General features: G+C 38.6%; 1 protein-coding gene across 1 annotated transcript; it reads left to right on the top strand.

The window, feature by feature from the left end:
• The first annotated feature begins 811 nt into the window (after positions 1-811).
• Positions 812-16,442, top strand: LOC130162220 (inhibitor of nuclear factor kappa-B kinase subunit alpha-like). Its single transcript, XM_056365842.1, has 22 exons — positions 812-930; positions 1,752-1,870; positions 2,765-2,859; positions 3,085-3,202; positions 3,958-4,027; positions 4,110-4,198; positions 4,283-4,372; positions 4,583-4,707; positions 5,505-5,612; positions 5,853-5,988; positions 6,612-6,806; positions 7,422-7,524; positions 8,497-8,620; positions 9,321-9,472; positions 9,605-9,666; positions 9,765-9,874; positions 11,154-11,203; positions 11,348-11,453; positions 11,669-11,816; positions 12,445-12,581; positions 13,195-13,294; positions 14,340-16,442. The coding sequence occupies exons 2-22, from the start codon at positions 1,766-1,768 to the stop codon at positions 14,403-14,405; spliced, it is 2,289 nt and encodes a 762-aa protein (XP_056221817.1). The 5' UTR covers positions 812-930; positions 1,752-1,765; the 3' UTR covers positions 14,406-16,442.
• Positions 16,443-18,804: the final 2,362 nt, after the last annotated feature.

Below are 18,804 nucleotides of genomic sequence, written 5' to 3'. Positions count from 1 at the left end.
TACTGTGTCTGTGTGGAATGTAACTGAAGTACATTTAAATGTTTCTACTGTATACTCTTACTCTATTACATTTCAGAATCAAATATAGTACTTTTCTACCAATTAAAATGATTTGACAGCTATTAACTTTTGCAGATTAAGACTTGGGAAGCATCTAATGAGCATTTGAATGTTCAAATTAGCTCCAGCTGCAACCTTAAAATGCCACTAACACATTATTGTTTCATAATAATGGTTCAGTAATTAAATAAACAATAAGACATAGGTCACAGGAAGAATTCTACTGCATAATGAACATTTTACTTTAGATACTTACAGCACATTTTAATGATAATACTGATTGATGTACTTTTACTCAAGTAAATTTGTAAATGCAGGACTTTATTATATGATACTCATATTTAATTATCATGGGCTGCTGATTGGGACTATTTTTCCACTATCTTCTGACATTTTAAAGATAAAATGATTATTCAGTTAATCAAGAAAATAACTGGCAGATTGGAGATTAATTCTATGTGTAATTTATTGATGCTTCATTTATTTTTGCTCGAATTTTATTTATACAGAGGCCACAAAAGTCCCAAAAATGATATTTGTTTGTGTTTTTGACACAAGATAATAACTTGTATTAATCACAATATATCTAAATCAGTAGTCAAACATTACAGTGATGTTACAGTGTTGTATTTATAGTTTAACTTAGCTGTTTTATTAAACAGTTTAAGTATTTGAACCTGGTTGAACAGCAGGAGTTATTTTGTTGAACGCACCCTCGGGTCGTTTCGAAGAAGCACAGCCGGGGTTTCTGGTGACATCACGCAGGAAAGTACACACTCTCACGGCGCAGGCAGCACTGACCTGAAAACAACAAGACACAGCCACATTTCTACCGACAACGGCTCATGACACCATTGTAGAGACCCCCAAGTAAGTCCCAAGACACGTTTTAACGGCGGTTCGTCTCAAAAACATACACTGAGGTGTCACTTTACTGCCGTCGAAGCCTTCATTTCCTAATGCTGGAAAGGTAGTGAACGGCTCCGGCTATTTCCCGGGCAGCTGTCGCTTGGCTAAAGAGTAGCTGTTCGGCAGTTAGCCAATGAAGCTAATATTTTAAATAGTTTGCTTTGTGTTTGTATTCTCATAATTGGCATCTCTTAATTACACGTGTTACTTGTCAGAATAAACTTCTTTTTTGTGCCACATCGGCAAAAAATGTCAATTTAACAACGTTATTATGCTAACACCGAAAGTAAACTGACATTAGCCTTGCAGCTGGTCCAGGATATAGTCGTGCCCCTGTGCTTGACAGGTTCATTTAGGTAGACGAAATTTAACAAGCTCATTAGATTCATTACTCCATATGCCTTGAAAGTAAATGTATTGAAATAAAGCTATGTTAGGTTATTCAAACGTTATTTATAGATTTTGGCCCAGTTTGTGTTACAATTTGAGCTGCATTATTTCTTTTCGTAATCTGAGGATTATTATTTCTATTAATCGATTCTTCCACTGTGAAACCCCCGAAAACGCATTTGTAATTTACCATACAGACATTTTACATCTTTACAAGAATCGAAGATATTCAATTTACTGGCAGGTATGACGTTGTTAAACATTCAATTCTCAAATGCGAGAAGCTAAGAACGGCAAATCCTTGTATTTTCTGCCTAAAATATGGGTAAAATGATAGGTATTGGTGATTAATTGTTTGTCCCATCAACTAACTGAGTCATTGATTATTGCAGGTCTAGTTTCAACAATGGAGAAACCTCCCTTCAGGCAGAACCAGAACTGCGGAGACTGGGAGCTGAAAGAGAGGCTGGGAATGGGTGGCTTTGCCCATGTCTACCTCTACCAACATCATGTGAGTGTTGTGCCAATTACATATAGAAAGCATGAAGGGGCACCTTGGAAAGTAACCCATAAAATAACTGCATCACAGTGAAAGTGAGGGGGAGTAAATACAACCCCTGCTGCAAATGGATATTAAAATAAGCCTTTCTTAAAATGTTAATGCACTGTTACTTTTAATTTCATGATCTTAAAAGTTAAAAAGTTAAAAGTCTGAACACCTTTCTTAGTCAGTGCTTTAACACCCCTTTGTTAGCTGTTAAGAATGGGGGGGGGGGGGGGGGGGGGGCGTAGCCAGTGACACAGGAAATGCTGCACTGATGGAAGAATGGATTCTACTAAATATCAGCAAATTCTGGATGCAAATGTCCTGTGGTCAGTCAAGAAAGTGAAAGTGAAAAGAGGCTGGTTTCTTCAACAGGACAATGATCCAAAGCAAACCTCATAATCCACCATGAACTGATTCAAGAAACATAAACTGAAGTTTTTTAAACAGCCCACACAGTCCCTGAACATCACTGAAAATCCAAAATTAGATCATGAACATGCTGTGAGTGCAGGACAGACTAAACATATCTTGGAGCTTGAAAAGTGGGTGAAGATTCATCAATCAAGAATTGAAAGACTCTTATCTGCTACAAAAAGTGTTTGCAAGCTGTGATATCTGACAAATCAGAAGTTAAAAAAAAAAAATCATTTTTTTTAAGTTCATGAAATAAAAAGTAACACAGTATGTCTTTAATGTCTGTTTTTTTGCAGGGGTTGCTTACAATTTTTCACTTACAAAATCAACAAAATATGTGATTTTCCCAAACTTTTGAATGCAACTGTATAGGAATCCTCCAAAACATTTATTACATTTTTATGCATTTATGTGGTAATGAAATTTCTGTCGTCTGTTTTGTAGGAAACAAATGAAAAACTGGCAGTGAAGATGTGTCGTCTGGAGCTCACGCCAAGAAATAAGGACAGATGGAGCAGAGAAATCCAGATCATGAAAAAGTTTGTACTTATTTTCTTCCAGTGGGGACAGTTTGATTTAAAGATTATACGATGGTATCCTGATATCATAATGATGATACAGCTACACAGCATTCAGTTAGATGAAATGTGACATCTGAGTTACTGTGCAGTGTGCAGCTGTGGTAGCAGTGGATGACTACGTAAAATCTGTATGGGTGTATGAAAAAGTAATGTAGGTCTGACTTGTCCGTCTCTCTCACTCAGATTAAATCACATAAATGTTGTGACAGCCCGAGATGTCCCGGAGGAGATGAAGCACATAGCCTTAAATGATCTTCCACTGCTAGCCATGGAGTACTGCTCCAGAGGAGACCTGAGGAAGGCAAGTGACTCATTGAAGAGTACATCCACAATAATCCGGCAAAAGTTGAAAATGCTATTTACTTGTGAAAACATCATGTGTACACAGTAGTGTTTTCAGGTCATTTTCTTAAAGGTCTCTGTCCAAACTAAAACACCTGAACTATAGGAAAACTGCTGAACCTGTTTGTGTTCATGCTCTTCAATCAACAAACAATAAAACTGTCAACATCTGGAAAGCAGTGTGACAGTCTGAGCTGAGTCTCAGCTGATTAACACTTTTCTGCTTCCCCCTGCTCTCTTTGATCACATTAATATGTTAAATTATCGCTAATCTCATTAGTTAGGTCTGTATTTTTCTGTTTCTGTTGTTGACAACTGAACAAGCACAAAATAATGATTTGATCTCAGGTGATAATTGCTGCCTTTTAATGAGGCACAGCTGCACCGCAGCACCGTGGTTAAAATCACTCTTTTATGACAAAATTAACATAAATGCAGCTCCATGACAACACCTTAGTGATTGGTTGTATTAGCTATATTAAAATAATTGATCAGAGAGGGGTTTTGTTATTCTTTTCCGAAAGCTCTGTGTTTTTTTTCCCCAAATAAAATATGAGAGTTTTTAAATTAATCTTCTTTAAACACTGTTTGAAAAAATCTCAGTTTTAAGGTAGCTTATCAATGCATCTCATGTCAGCAGGGTTGTGTTACCATTCTTTCATCACATGTAGATTTTCTGCAGGTGTGACAGAGTTGTATTTGTCTTGGTCACAGGTGCTGAGCAAACCTGAAAACTGCTGCGGTTTGAAGGAGAGCGAAGTGCTTTCATTACTGAATGATGTTGGTATGTCCACTGTTTTCTTTTCTATGTGTGCACCTTGTTCTTTTACAGTCTTATGTAGTTAAACCACTGATTCCCACTCTAGGATCTGGTATCCAGTATCTGCACGAAAACAAGATCATCCACAGAGATCTTAAACCTGAAAACATAGTGCTGCAAAATATCAATGGAAAGGTAAACTGCTGCATTTTGGTTTCCTGCCTCCTCTGTTTGACTTGACACCATCTTAACATTATTTCACATTTACTTCTTCTACAGCTCGTTCACAAAATCATTGACCTGGGCTACGCAAAAGACCTTGACCAGGGTAGTCTGTGTACTTCATTTGTCGGCACGCTGCAGTACCTGGTAAGAACTTAAGCAAACAAGTAGTTCCGTCTTTATCTTCCTGCATTCATACGTGATGAAATGATGAAATGCTAATGCAACTTATCGCAGCATGTGTTGGATAAACAGTAGAAAATTATATAATCACTTGCTGTAAATTGACAGATGGGGAAAAACATCAAAGGATAATGATAAATGGATCGTATTGACGAGTTCCACTTTTCCCTGCAGGCACCTGAGCTCTTTGAGAATAAGCCATACACGGTCACTGTGGACTACTGGAGCTTTGGCACAATGATATTTGAATGCAGTTGTGGTTTTCGTCCTTTCTTGCACAACCTGCAACCTGTGCAGTGGTAAGTCAACCTGAGTAAACCAGTATGGCAGACAAATTTGGTGCAGGAGTGATTTATTTTAGCAGTTAATCAGTTTGTGCTGATGATCTGAAAACAATGAGAAGTTGGTTTTGTAGTTTGACAGCACCTTAAAACCCTGAGCTCCCAATTCGTAGTTTTCTTAGAGTGGTAACTCAGTGGAACATGAACACACAGACATGATATACTCATTTGTAGATTCAGTTTGACTTGCCCTTTCAAGTATCATTATTTCTGATTATTACGAGTAAAGGACCATAAATGTCAGTGCTGCTTGGAAACAACTGACACCAGCATTTTCCATGACTAATAATTATATTTTGAAGTATAGCCAAAATTAAATTTGAAATAAAATTTTTATTTCATTGAACTTTTTTTTTTAATGCTTTGTATAGAAAACATTTCATGTCTTACAATGGAATCATTTTGACGTGAATCTATCCATCATCATCCTGCCTACCGCTGCAACTAGTGACTGTTTTCATCATCAATTACTCTTTTAATAATAATTACTCTATTATTAATATTTTCTTGGTTAATCCTTTAATCTACCTAACATCAAAACATTGTGAAGAAATGCCTGTCACATCTTCACGGAGCTGAAGATGACATCTTCGAATGTCGTGTTTTGTTCAACCAAAACCCTGATATAAGACAGCAAAAGAGGCAAATTCGATCAGCTGAAATCAGAAAATATTAGTTTAATTATAATAGTTGCCGATTATTTTCCGGTCAATCGGCCTATTGATTAATTGACTTCTGTCTCTCTTCATCCACAGGGCCAGCAAAGTACGGAATAAAGGTCCAAAGGACATCATGGCTGTAGAGGAATTAAACGGAGAAGTCAGATTCTCCACACACCTTCCGTACCCCAACAATCTGAGCAGGTTGGAACCATGTGACTCTTATAATCCCTTTTAATGAAAGATTTGGCAGCCGTTTATACACATTATCACAGTAATTATGATAGGTGGTGTGTGTCCTTTTCTGTGAGGACAGATTGTGTTGTTGCACACTGCCCACGTCGCCTGGTGTCTGTTAAGCCAGGAGCTTTTTACTTGTGTTGTAGTGATTAAAATAAAAAGCAAAACAGACCTTGAAGACGTGTTTAAATTGCTGTTTTATAGGACTCTGTTGGAGCCCATGGAGGCTCTGCTTCAGCTGATGTTAAAGTGGGATCCTGTCCAGAGAGGAGGCAAACTGAACTCCGACACTAAGAAACCCATGTGCTTTGAAGTGCTGGAGCAGATACTGAGTATGAAAGTGAGTTACTGGTAGTTTTATCAGGGCTGTTAAGTCAGCTGCACTGAGTCAGCAGTTAGCATCTTGTAGCTGGTACCTACTGTTTGTAATATTGTGAAAATGCTGAGGGTTATTCTGTCATTACTTGTGCCAATACGATACCTGAGTTTCAGTGTCAGTATCAAAACAGTTTGTCATCTTCTTTCTGACTGAAAGCTATAGGATTACTTCAAAGGACCTGAGTGTTTCTTGAGGAGAACTGAAAATGCTGTGTGTACATGGCTGGAAGTTGAAACACAGGGTTTTGGTTGTTTGGGTTTTGGGGTTTATCTTGATTTATGTTATAAGAAGTTCTAAATAAAACACTCAAAGAAAAAATACAAGTTGCCTTGGACATTAAATTCCAACTTGGTTTTCTATATATTGTGCTAGGAAGATCTGACAACATTAAAGTCTGTTCAGAGGTGTTGGGAGCACTAATGTATCTACAGAAAAAGTAGTGTAAAGCCATCGGTTCTTCCAGAGGGAGCTGTGTGAAATCTGTCGGCCAGGTCTGAAGACTACAGATTTGAAAATGAATAAAAGTATGTGGATGTGAGCTCACCTGTACCAACACTGACAGCTCTTCTCCTCTGTCTCTCCAGGTTGTGCACATCCTGAACATGACCACAGCTCAGGTCCACTCCTTCCAGCTGACTCCGGACGAGAGTCTCCACAGTTTGCAGAAGCGCATTGAGGCAGAGACAAGGATCGAAGTGGTGAACCAGGAGCTGCTGCAGGAGACGGGCGTGTCACTGGACCCCCGGAAGCCTGCTGCACAGTGTGTCCTGGATGGAGTGGTAAGTTGATGGTTGACTGCTGTAATTTCCTTTTAAAGCCTTGAAAAGATCATATGAAGTTCAGCTTTATCATTACACACTTAGTACCAGTACAGCTAAAGTTTAGCATATAACCAAATGCAGGCAGAGATATATAAAGATAAATTAATGTACAGAATCAATAACAGACCAATGGGGTACTATAAAAAGAAGAGATGAACTTTGATGCATACAAAATAAACATAAATATATACACAATTTTAATCAGCTGTGAAATGTCAGAATATAACTTCAAATATACTCTTGCTAATACCTCCAGCTTCGATCAGCTTTACTCAGCTGAAGGACCTTTCTTGCATTGTGTTATCCCCCATCTCATCCCTCCCATGTCCTGTCAGCCCTCTCCTGTCACCAGCTCTAATGGAGGCAACATTTTCTGTTCTTGTCTCCCACGGGAACATTTACAAACATAGGAATATGTTTGCAAAAGACTGAAAAACCACAGTGATGCAGAAAAAACCTCCATCTGCAGGTGTTATGATTCATACTACACACTCACTGTATGTGCGTTGAGGGACTTTGAACAACCCAGTAATAAGCTACAAGAAAGTGATGATTTTCTTCTCTCCTCTGCAGAGAGGCTGGGACAGCTATATCGTCTACCTGTTTGACAAGAGCATCACCAAGTACTCTGGTCCCTTCAGTGCCAGACAGCTGCCTGACAAAGTCAACACTATTGGTGAGTTTATTTGAAGTTATTCCTGCTGTTAACCCTTCATCACCCTCTCTTACTGATTCAGCTGCTACAGCAGCTCTGGTTGTAGCATGCTAACATATGAAACAGATTAATTAGGGGCGTCGTGTGGCGTAGTGGTCTAAGCATCCGCCCCATGTGTAGAGGCTACAGTCCTCGCTGCAGTTGGCCCCGGTTCGAGTCCCGCATCGGACGGCCTTTGCTGCATGTCATTCCCCCTCTCTCTGCCTCCCTGTTTCCTGTCTCTCTCTACTATCCTGTCCAATAAAGGCACAAAAGCCCCAAAAAATATACTTTAAAAAAAAAAAAAGAAACACATTAATTGGGTAGTTAATTACACTGGTAATCACGCTGGTCGTACTGTTCGGCTTCACCACGTGTTTTCTTAAGTTTCTAATCTGTTTGGCTGATACCTCTGGTCCACATTGTCTTTGTTGCCTCCTCAGGATGAGTGCTTTTGAGTCTTTGAAAACATTTTTCAATATTCATTTTGATTGAGGGGGCAAACACTTAGAGTTAAAGAATTAACATTAATGTCATCCACAAGCAGTTGATATTGATTAACAGCCATGTCAACTGTTTCTCTGAGGGGAAAACCAATAACAATAGTTCCTCCTGCACATGATCAATGATTTCAGTGTGCGCACAGAGAAGAGGGGCTGTTCAGATGAGTCGTAGAGAGAGAGAGACACGCAGCTCTACTATGAAACCCATTTCAAATAGTAAAAACAATAGAAAATCAGTATGAATCAAACTGTTAATTGTAGCTTGATGCATCAACTTTGAAAATATTTAACAGTTCACATCTTCTTGTCTCAGTTAAGCTGACAGTTATAAAATCTGTCCTATAGCTGAAGGTGTTTTTACAGTGATGAAAACCATCCCTGTTGACAGCTTAAACCACCACATGTTGCCTGTGTCCTTCACACTGTTTTGATACTTGTTTTAACTCTTCAGTCCAAGAGGCCAAGACCCAGCTGCCCCTGGTTGCACTGAAGAAGGTTTGGGGTGAAGCAGTGAGCTACATCTGCGGTCTGAAGGAGGACTACAGCAGACTTTTCCAAGGACAGAGGGCTGCTATGTGAGTCACATGACCGACTTCTGCAGTTTGTCATTTTGATTATTTTTATTCAGCTGCAGTTTCAGATGAAAAATCTGTGTTACAGGTGTAAACGAACCTTTACTAGCACCAAACACTTTGATAACTTAGATGTAGTTGTTGTCAGCTGTTGGTCCATTTATTAAAATGACCTGTCAGTTAATGTGGGACTGATAACAAGTATCTTGTGTAAAGATTTTTGGAGGTACGGCTACACTATGCTTGTTTATGTTTTCTTATAGATTGTGCCTTTACTATACATCTCAATCTGACATCTGTCTTTTTAACCGCACCAAGCCCAAGTGAAGCTTCCAAATAAATATTAATGTTCTGCTTTCGAGAAATCACAGTTTAGTAACTAATACTTTGGTCTGATTGGAAAATGGGTATTATATTTTTTCTTTTTCTTTTTTTTTTCTTAAAAAGGTCTTTTTTAAATTTTTTAATTTAATTTGCAGCAACTCTTCTAAACAATCCCCGTACAAATATGTCAACATTTAAAACTTTGGATTGGAAAATGGGAGTAATAATTAACTTGTCAGCAGAATATTAATTACAGTAGACTCCTTTTTATTTAACATAACTCCAGCTCTAGTCCATGTAAAGTAATCCTGCAGGAGAAGCAGCTGTTTCCTGTGTGGACTAAGTTTTCTAACTCTTAACTGTCTCCTCCCCCCTCCAGGTTGAGTCTCCTGCGCTACAACACCAACCTGACCAGGTGTAAGAACAGCATGTTCGGCTTCTCTCAGCAGCTGAAAGCCAAACTGGACTTCTTCAAGAGCAGCATCCAGTATGACCTGGAGAAATACAGTGATCAGATGCACTATGGCATATGTGAGTGTTTACTGGCAGCCGTTTGTTTTGATTTGATACTTAACCCTCTAATGAGGGTGTTTACATATGGGAATATTTTTATATCACTGAACAAGATGTTCCTGTTTTGATGAGTTGTCTGTTTGTCCAAAGCCTCTGAGAAGATGCTGAAAGCCTGGCAGGAGAACGAGGAGAGAGCTGCTGCGTTTGCACAGGTAACAAATCAAAATATGTAACACATGAAAAATGGCCTTTGATGTTTATCCAGTGCAAATCCTTTGTGTGACAGTCTGATTCCTGTTTTGTCCTGCAGGTGGCAGAGGTGAGCCATTTGGATGATGAGATCATGGCTCTGCACTCTGAGATAGTGGAACTTCAGAGGAGCCCGTACGCCCGACGCCAAGGAGACAAGATGGAGCAGCTGTGAGTGTTAATGGAGTCTGATCCCACACTGGGTTCATACACTATAATACATCACCAATATAATGTAGAAATCAACAATAGACCTTATCCCATGTTGTGTTGTAAAACATGTGTATATAATAATAATAATAATAAAGTACACATGTTTTTGCCCGGCTGAAGGATGGTAATGTCAGTTGGTCTGTCTGACATAAAGACATTTTATTGTGAGATACATTTGATGACAATAATGATTTTCAGACTATCTTAACTTTTAATTTAGTTCAAGTTCAGCCAAGAAGGAACCAAATATCCTGCACAAAAACATCTTGTTTTCTGACATGAGAGTTCACACTTTCTTCAAGGGTTGTTAGCCCTAATGCTAATGTTGTGGTCACATCAGATAAACAGCCTAAATTAGCTTCTTTTGTTGTGTAACATATGTGTGGCATCTCGTTACCAAGTGACACCAAACACAAACAGCACATGGCTCTTATAAAATGAGCTGAATGGATTGTGTTAGTGTTAATATTGGATTTAATTCTGATGTAACTGCCAACAGTGAGTGGTGCATTCACAGCTATTCTGCAAATAGTTTGTTGACACGTCTGTTGTTCTTTTCATTGTCAGTGTCTGAAAATCCTGACATCTCTGACTTGGAATTACAAGTCGGGGCTGATGTGAATGTTTTTCGTACTTGGCTGCTCATAACTACAGTTTAAATGATATAAAATGAACGCAGGATTAACTGTAAATCAAAATCTATGCTGTAGATAATCTATATTGGGATTTCCCTTGACCCCCTCAGTCTACAGGGACCCCACTTTGTTCATGAGTTTTTGATTACAAGCATCTGTTAGTAAGAACGGAACTTTGTAGAAAGTACCAAGAGATATATCAAATCTAATGTGCAGATCGCTGTAAGATTTCTGAGAAACTACATTTATGTTTGAGGATGAAAGTTTCTGTTTTGGAGAGGGGGTTTTTAAAACTTTGGTAAAAATCTGAAATCATGAAAAGTCACTGCTTTCTTGTTTGCTAATCCACTGGATCGAACTCTCTTCATGTGCGCTTTTAGCAGCCGTCCACTCACCACCTGCCCCTGCTCGATTTGAATTAAAGGGTTTGTTGTTTAAAAACAAACAAATCCTCCTCTGTGCTGCTGTTAAAGCTCTGGCTGGTGTCACTTCCATGCGGCTCTCATCTGCCAAGAAGTTTCCTGATGTGATCTGTCAGGGGTCAGTGACAGAGCTTCAGACTGTGGTCAGTAAATGTTTAAATCTAATTCATTTTGTTGCAGAGAAGAAAAGGCCATCGAGCTCTATAAGCAACTGAAGATGAAGTGCAAAAGTAGGAGACCTTTTAATCACATTTATCATGTTATGATACCAGATCACAATAATACATGTAATGGCTTATTCTTACTGAAAAAGAAAAATTTAAGCATTTCTCAAAAGTGTGTGTTCAGTGATTTATCTGATGCATGTCTCTCAGTACCTGAGCCAGATGTGAGCAGTGACAGTTCTGAGATGGTGAAGGCCATCATTCAGACAGTCCAGAACCAAGACAAGGTCCTCAAAGATCTGTACACCCACCTCAGGTGAGATCCTTGTCCTCAGAGACCTTCAGTTTTTCACTTCACTGGGAACGTCACACCTGTGATTTTACTTTGAGAATGAAAGGTGTATAAATCACTTCACACTTCCTTGTGATTCCCTCATCTTTGTGTGTGTATCTTTGTTTGTGTGACATGAAAACACCACTAGTACTGCTACTGTATTTTATGGACTGTCCTATCTTGTCTCTTCCCAACAGTAAGATCCTAATCAGCAAACAGAAGATCATTGACTTGTTTCCGCGAATTGAGAAAACTCTGGAGAGCATCAAGGATGCGGACAACACAGTGATGCAGATGCAGATAAAGAGACAGAGAGAGTTCTGGCATCTACTGAAGATTGCATGTGTAAGTTACTCTGCATTGTTTATTTTCTTCCAGGCCAGTTTTGTATTTTTTTCTTTGTTTTACTTGGATTAGATAATCAACATTGCTCGTCATAATGTTTTGGCTCGTCTGTACATTCCCACTGAGGGCTCTGCTGCCTTTGATTTAATAACCAGAGTAGTTTACTGTAATTCAATAAAAACCGTGTTGCACTGTCTTAGGGGTTTGAAAATAACTTTGATTTTCTGTTTCTCGGTGCATCAGTTTCTCTGTTAACTCATTAGTCATTTTTTGACAAAATACCAAAAATAATTTTCTGAAGAACAAGGTCATGTCTTCACATTGTTTCACTTGTCTAAAACAGGAAATCCTCACAAATGAGATGCTAGAATTTGGAAATGTTTGATATTCAACCAGTCGACTAATCGTTTCAGTTCCACGTTGTCCATTTTATCTGTTTCTTTTCAGCTCATAAGTCAGTCCTGTGCAGCAGTGGTACTTTCTGTCCTCTGTTGCTTCCCTTAGTCTATAACTTAGTTAAAACAGATAGCAGGAGGGTCTGCTGCCTGCATTCCTTTTCTAGGAGAAAGAGAAAAATGTTTGTTATTACTGCGTGTATCAGTACGATCTCCTTCTCTCTCTCTGTCAGGCTCAAAACTCGTCACGCAGCTCGATAGCAGCCAGTCCCGAGTCGTCCAACCTGCTGCAGGTTTCTCAGTGGTCACAGTCAGCACAGCCTGTCAGCTCCCCACATCCTCTCACCTCCCTACCTGGGCCAAATGACAGGTAACTGATTGTTTCATTGATTTGTGTTGGGAAAATAGTATTAGTATTAAGTATTCACCCCCTCGCCATTTTTCCATGTTTACCTCAAGTTTTGAAACGATGACCATGTATAACACAGACATCCGATATCATAACAGTATATAAATGACAGAAAAATCACAAAGAGCATATTTCCCCTTTTAAGATGGATCAACTTAATGTTTTATAACAACAAACAACAACTTGTGGCTGCACATGGGATGATTTATGTGTCAGTTATTTTGTGTTATACTATAATTGTACTTAACTTACATCCATTTGTTTGTATGTTTTTCAAGAAACATGAAAAAGCCGCAGGACTGAATGCATGATGTCATATGAATATCATTATCCCTTTATGGCCCATACAGTTGTCAGTGTATTTATTATCAGCTGGGAACAGACAGAGTGAGTGACTGTTCGGGCATGTGTCAATCCTGCTATACATGATTTTGTAGGTCAGTGTGTTTTCTCACCCTGAGCCATTCAGCTGTACGTGGTGAAATACTAAATACATTGTATGTACATACATGATGGAGTCAACATGTGATCAGCTGCTTTCTAACAGGCTCTGTGTCTGTGTGTCCCTTCTTAGTGATGCTGCCCCACGTCTGCTGCAGGAGAACCAGAAGTACCTCAGTCAGCTGACCAGCCTGATGCAGGAGGCTGCTGATGAACAGGGCAAGAGCATAGTGGTGAGTTGACTGGTTTCCATCTGTGGTGTTTTAGCTGACCTGGATTTTTAAAGCAAGATTTGTTTCACAGAACGCAGCTTTATAAAAGTCAAATATGAATTGTGTGCTTGCTTCCCCTTTGGAAAACATGAAAAATGGTCTGAATTTCAGTTAATTATCAGTGTAGTTCTAATGACACTGAACTATGAAGAAAGGATGACACTTAAAGCTTAGATCATGTTGTCAATCTGGCACTTTCTATTATCTAATATTTTTAATAATAATTTTAATCTTAAATAAAACAACTAAAATCTAGCAAAGAAAGATAAAAACACAAAGTTACAACAAGAATTAAATTAAGAGTAAACGGATTTATTATTTACAACATGTGTCATTTTCTCCAGTGACGACACAGCAGGTAAAAGGTCAAACAGAGGGAATATGTGGAGTGGACCATAAACAGTAAAATAGATTTTAGTTGACAAAAATGTGTAAAAGATCACAATGTGTCTGCATCAACACTACAACCAGCGGTGAAACTGAGGGTGTATATGTTTATGGTCATTACAAACTCCATCTTTCATTTTTTTCTTTTCGATAATTAAGTTTAAAACTTTCCAAAGTGTTTGGAAAGTGTCACAGGACCAAATGGATTGTGTCTGTGGAGTCATAACAAAGACTGAAACATTATCTGCACATGATCACATGTGCGATGTGATCAGACAATGCAATGATATCTATAATGTACATACAACAGGAGTGTTCAGCACTGTACTGTCTTAGTTACAGAGAAAGATTTATTTAAAGGCTGATACAGTGATGTGACAGTTCACCAAATGACATCTTCTAAGATCCGAGTTTCTTGGTGAAAAAGTAATTATTTATAAAATCCTTTAAAAAGGGGAAAAAAAACACACAATCATAAATTGATTTTCAGAAATAAAGATATTTTAGCACACAAGCTCTTCATTCTGGGGAAGTTTGTTTTCACTTTTACTTAAAATACGTCTCTTTGATTCTGGTTTTGTCATCTCAAATCGTAACTCCGTGGTTTTCCTCTTTCAAGGACCAAGACTGGAGCTGGACAAAATACGAAACTTTAACAACAAAATTAAAAAAGCGAAATGCGTAAGACCCGTCATGTCCTCCATCCCTGCTTGTGCTCCGAGTAACACTAAGGACTGTGAGCTGTTAACTCAGCAGAAAGGCACCAAACCTTGTATAGTTGTACATGGACTCGGGATATTCTCTTAAAAACGGTTCTCTTGATCTACTTTTTAAAAAAAAAAAAAAAAAAAAAAAAAAACAAGATGGAGTTCACCCATGCTCAGTGGTGTCTGTCCACTCTCATCGTCTCACATGGTGGAAAGTTTGATCAATGAATATTCTTGTTTTTGTATGAAAACAAATGAAGCTGTGTCTCTCTAACTCCTTCTGCTGCACATTATTTATCATAACTCATGAAAACTGATGATTCTCATTTATACTGTTGCAAAATTGAGCAAACTGTAGCACCGGATTTTTGGAGGTTTTGAGGTGGATTCATTCATCACATGGGAGAATATTCGGCAGAAACAAGGGAACTAGGTCAGCCTCGTGACACACAAGGAAAAGACAGGAAGTGGTGGAGGGGTGAGGGAGGGAGGGTCGAGGAGGAAATTACAATCAAGCAAACAGCACTTTGATACTCCCATGTGTTCTCTCTGTGAAGAGATGAACCGTTCCAGGCTGCCAAAACTGTCGCAGGATTCACGGTCACAACAAGACGGAAACTGTTATTGTCTCATAATCAATTTGATATATTTTACTATAAACATTCTGGGATTTAGATTCTATGTACATCTTAATTTTTTTTTTTTTTTTTTAAATAAAGTGTTATATATCATAGGCAGACAGACGTGGCGGGCCATTATGTTTATACAGTGTCTATAATGTACATCTGTCTTTCAAAATGGGTTTGAGTCTCATTTATGTGCACATAATATTTCTATTTCTTTGGACGGTTTATGCTGCGTTCATGTCATATTGAGCTGATTTAACAGTTGGCAAGGAGTCGAGCTTAAATGATGAGTTGATTAATTGATTAGTCGTGTGAAAGGAAAAGTCAGAAGTGCAAATTAATTGTTTTTGCCAATTTTTAAGCAAAAATAGAATGTTTTTTGGTTCCAGCTTCTCCATCTTACATGGTAGTTAACTGTGAACTGAGAATCGGTGGGTTTTGGACTCCTGGTCAAATACAGAAAGCTGTTTGAAGACATCATCTTCTGCTGTGGGAAATTGTTATTTTCACTTTTAATTATAAATATATAATAAACCCAAATTTAATGTATTTAGTGCTAAGGCACAGTATTTTTAACGCTCACACAACCAAGTCTGTTGTCATAATAGTGTCTCAAGTTGCACTCAATGTTTGTTATAATGTTCCAGTGCCCAAGGTGATGTATATTCATGCATAAAAAACAGTATAAACCACAAAGATATTCATCTTAAAATGACATAAAACAGACAAAAGCAGTGATTTCTCACATTGAAATGATTAATCAATCATATTTGTCCAATCATTTTCTGTCAATCGACTAATCTAGAGCTGCAGTGATTAGTTAATTCATTGATCTATTAAACCTCAGTAGCTTTTGTGAGTCAGACAAAACAAGTGTTAGTCGTTTGATCATTAGTGTCAGCCCACCACTAATCAATTAATTGACTAATCCTTTCAGCCATAGATGTAAACATGCGACTCTGCCATTCTATCCGATCATCTATGATGTGAACGCAACATTTTTCATGGAGGTGTAACAGCCTGGTTTCCATCAAACACTGTAGCACAGTCGGCATCTTCTGAATGAACAGATCTGAGATGCTCACAGGAAACCAGGACAGTAAACGACTGAATGTACTGCAGTTACACCGTCAGGTGTCAGCTGTGTTTTCACGTGGTTACTTTGGGCCAGAGAGAAATTAACCTTCTGGGTTGTATTTATGAAGTCGAAGTGCAATGGAGAAAAATATATTTTGTATTTAAGTACCTCGATTTGTCGGTTTTCTTTCCATTTGAGTATTTGTTTTCATCTGATGGTTTAACTTTGTCTCTGAATGTTTGATTTCTAGAAATGTCATTGTATAAAGATCAAATGTTTACCTGGTGATAAAATAAAAGACTTTGGCATGACTCTGGTGTCGGTTGTAATGGTTGAAGTTGCAGCATAACAACAGAGGGTAAAAAGTAGAGGCTGACTAATACTGAATTTTTGAGAGTTTAAAATGACGGATAGTGAAACTGCTAGCAGCATGGCTCTATGACATTGTCTTTCAGTCAGTCCAAAAACCTGAACATATATTGTACAGATATTCATGAACTGTAATAACTTTGAATTGTAATAACCTATGACTTTTAATCTACTGTCATCATTTGACCATTAGTCAGTTACAGTAACAAAACAAACCACCAAAAAAAACTGCCATTGAAATTCATTCGTACTTTATATTGAACTGTTGTTGGGTTAGCCTCCAGCTCTGTTCTGAAGTCATCATTCTTCCATTTGTGCTTCTTGTAGTCTTGAGAAACAAGTCAGTTTTTGCATGAAGATCTTGTCAACGATCCTTCGTCTATGCGTCTGCCTTTTCCCAGTTCCAGTATCTTCTTAACTTGCAATCAGCAGTATTTTAACCAAACTTCTTTCTCTTCCTTCCAGACCAGATTACAGAAATGACGTACCAAACAACTCATTGACCTATTAGCACTTCACACCCAATTAACTAGAACAACTGTAGACTTCTTGTTGTTTGTTGACTTTCAGGTCACCATTCATGCTACAGGCTTGAAATATTTCAGTGTGTCATGAATCTATATAATATATGAGCTTCACTTTTTGAATTGAATTACTGAAATAAATGTACTTTTCCATGATATTCTAATTTATTGAGATGCACCTGTATAAGACGCCGTGAACAATCTGTGAAGTGTCTTCAGTTTCAAGCTGATGAGGTCTGTTTTTGCTCAGGGTCCTGGTTCTGTCTCTGATGTAGTGATCCCTCAAGGTGTTTGTGGGAAGTGCTTGACACACCCCACCCCACCCCCAACTCCTTGAAGACCGTTTAGATGTTGCGACAGAAAAACCTACACAAGGAAGTCCCACTGCGATGCTTCTGGTTGATTTACTAGACACTTAAGTCCGTATCAGTAATTTTTGCGGCACTGACTGCCCTCCAATCATGGCATCTGTTGAAGGATGTGCTTTTCTGAAGTCAGTGGCCATGTCCTTTGTTTAGTGAGGTCGTTCCTGTCCCTATACTGATTCCTGCAGTTATGATTGTACAAGATATACAGGAATGTGGACGTCCCTATGGGAAACCAGCAGAGCAGCAAGAGTTATACAGAGCAACCAAAGAATTGTTGAAAGAATTATCTGGTGATCTCTTCAGACTTTTCTTGAGACCCCATGGGAGGTCCTGACCCCAGGTTGGGATCCACTGCGGTTGAGGATAGTCGATTGTGATCAGTCACCCAGATTTATCAAGACAGGAGCAGCTTTCTGTAATGACTTCCTGTTTCATCACTTTTTCAACGGACATCATGACAAATAGGGTTAATAGGTTAATGCAACAGCTGTGCTGACACACACCTGCTGTCACCTCCGGACTCGTTCAAATGAATTGTTGTCACATTTTGGAACATTGAAAGACACTTTTAGAGAAGTACAGCCGCGGTTTGTCCTGCTATGAGAAAGCAGAAGCTGGAAACAATTGAGATAATTTTGACTCAACTATTCAACCAGGGTTGCTCAGCCTTCAAACTGAGTGATTAATACTGAGTCACCGAGCTGGTCAGATTATCTCGATCACTTCTTCCTTCCCTTGACCTGCTTTTTTTTTTTTTTTTTTTTTTTTTAAGTGCTTTCTGGTTCAGTTGAGGACTCATTTGTTTTACCACACGTCAGGAAAGGATTTGTCAGGAGTGTTACAAGCATGAAAAGTTGTGGTTGCCTCTGGAGAGTTTTACATTATTTTCTGAGCCTTTGGCACTTCGACACATTCAAAACTAATAAGCTGTCAACAGTGATATTCAGCTGTTTTGACATATAAAATGTATTTTTGCACTGAGACTGAGACACAATCGCAGCCAGAAACCTTGAAACATGAGTCATAAATTGTGATGATAAGATAAAATTAGACCACACAAAGACGTATCCTGGTTTCACACTGGCATGTGTTGTTGGAAAGTCTTGCGGTTTTCTTGTGGATTAATCCAAAACTGGAATGTGAATCAGAGCAAACACCGCTGGCTCCACATTTGAGTAAACGCCCTGATCCCTTTGAAGAAGGATTTCGTCACCACATATCATCTCCTGCAGAAATATGCCCGGTAAACCGCTGATCTGAGCGGGCAAGCAAGCAGAGACGAGGCTTTGCTGTAAAACAAGCCACACTCATTGTAAATGGTGTTGTTTTACGAGCTGCTTGGCTTGTGAATCAGACTGAATCAGTTGGTGAGAAACAAACCCCTCTCTCCGGATCTACATTCCTTAAATCTC

The sequence above is a fragment of the Seriola aureovittata genome, chromosome 21 (genome assembly GCF_021018895.1).
Source record: "Seriola aureovittata isolate HTS-2021-v1 ecotype China chromosome 21, ASM2101889v1, whole genome shotgun sequence".
Lineage (NCBI taxonomy): Eukaryota > Metazoa > Chordata > Actinopteri > Carangiformes > Carangidae > Seriola > Seriola aureovittata.
Note: the sequence above shows the minus strand (reverse complement) of the source record. Positions and strands in the feature narration are given on the sequence as shown.

What these genes read in the sequence shown, in the direction of transcription:
- LOC130162220 (XM_056365842.1), top strand. Translation starts at nt 1,766, where the DNA reads ATGGAGAAACCTCCCTTCAGGCAGAACCAGAACTGCGGAGACTGGGAG. An exon ending in TTCATTACTGAATGATGTTG is followed by an intron (nt 4,028 to 4,109) that starts GTATGTCCACTG and finishes TTCCCACTCTAG; the next exon opens with GATCTGGTATCCAGTATCTG. An exon ending in GGAGACAAGATGGAGCAGCT is followed by an intron (nt 9,875 to 11,153) that starts GTGAGTGTTAAT and finishes ATTTTGTTGCAG; the next exon opens with AGAAGAAAAGGCCATCGAGC.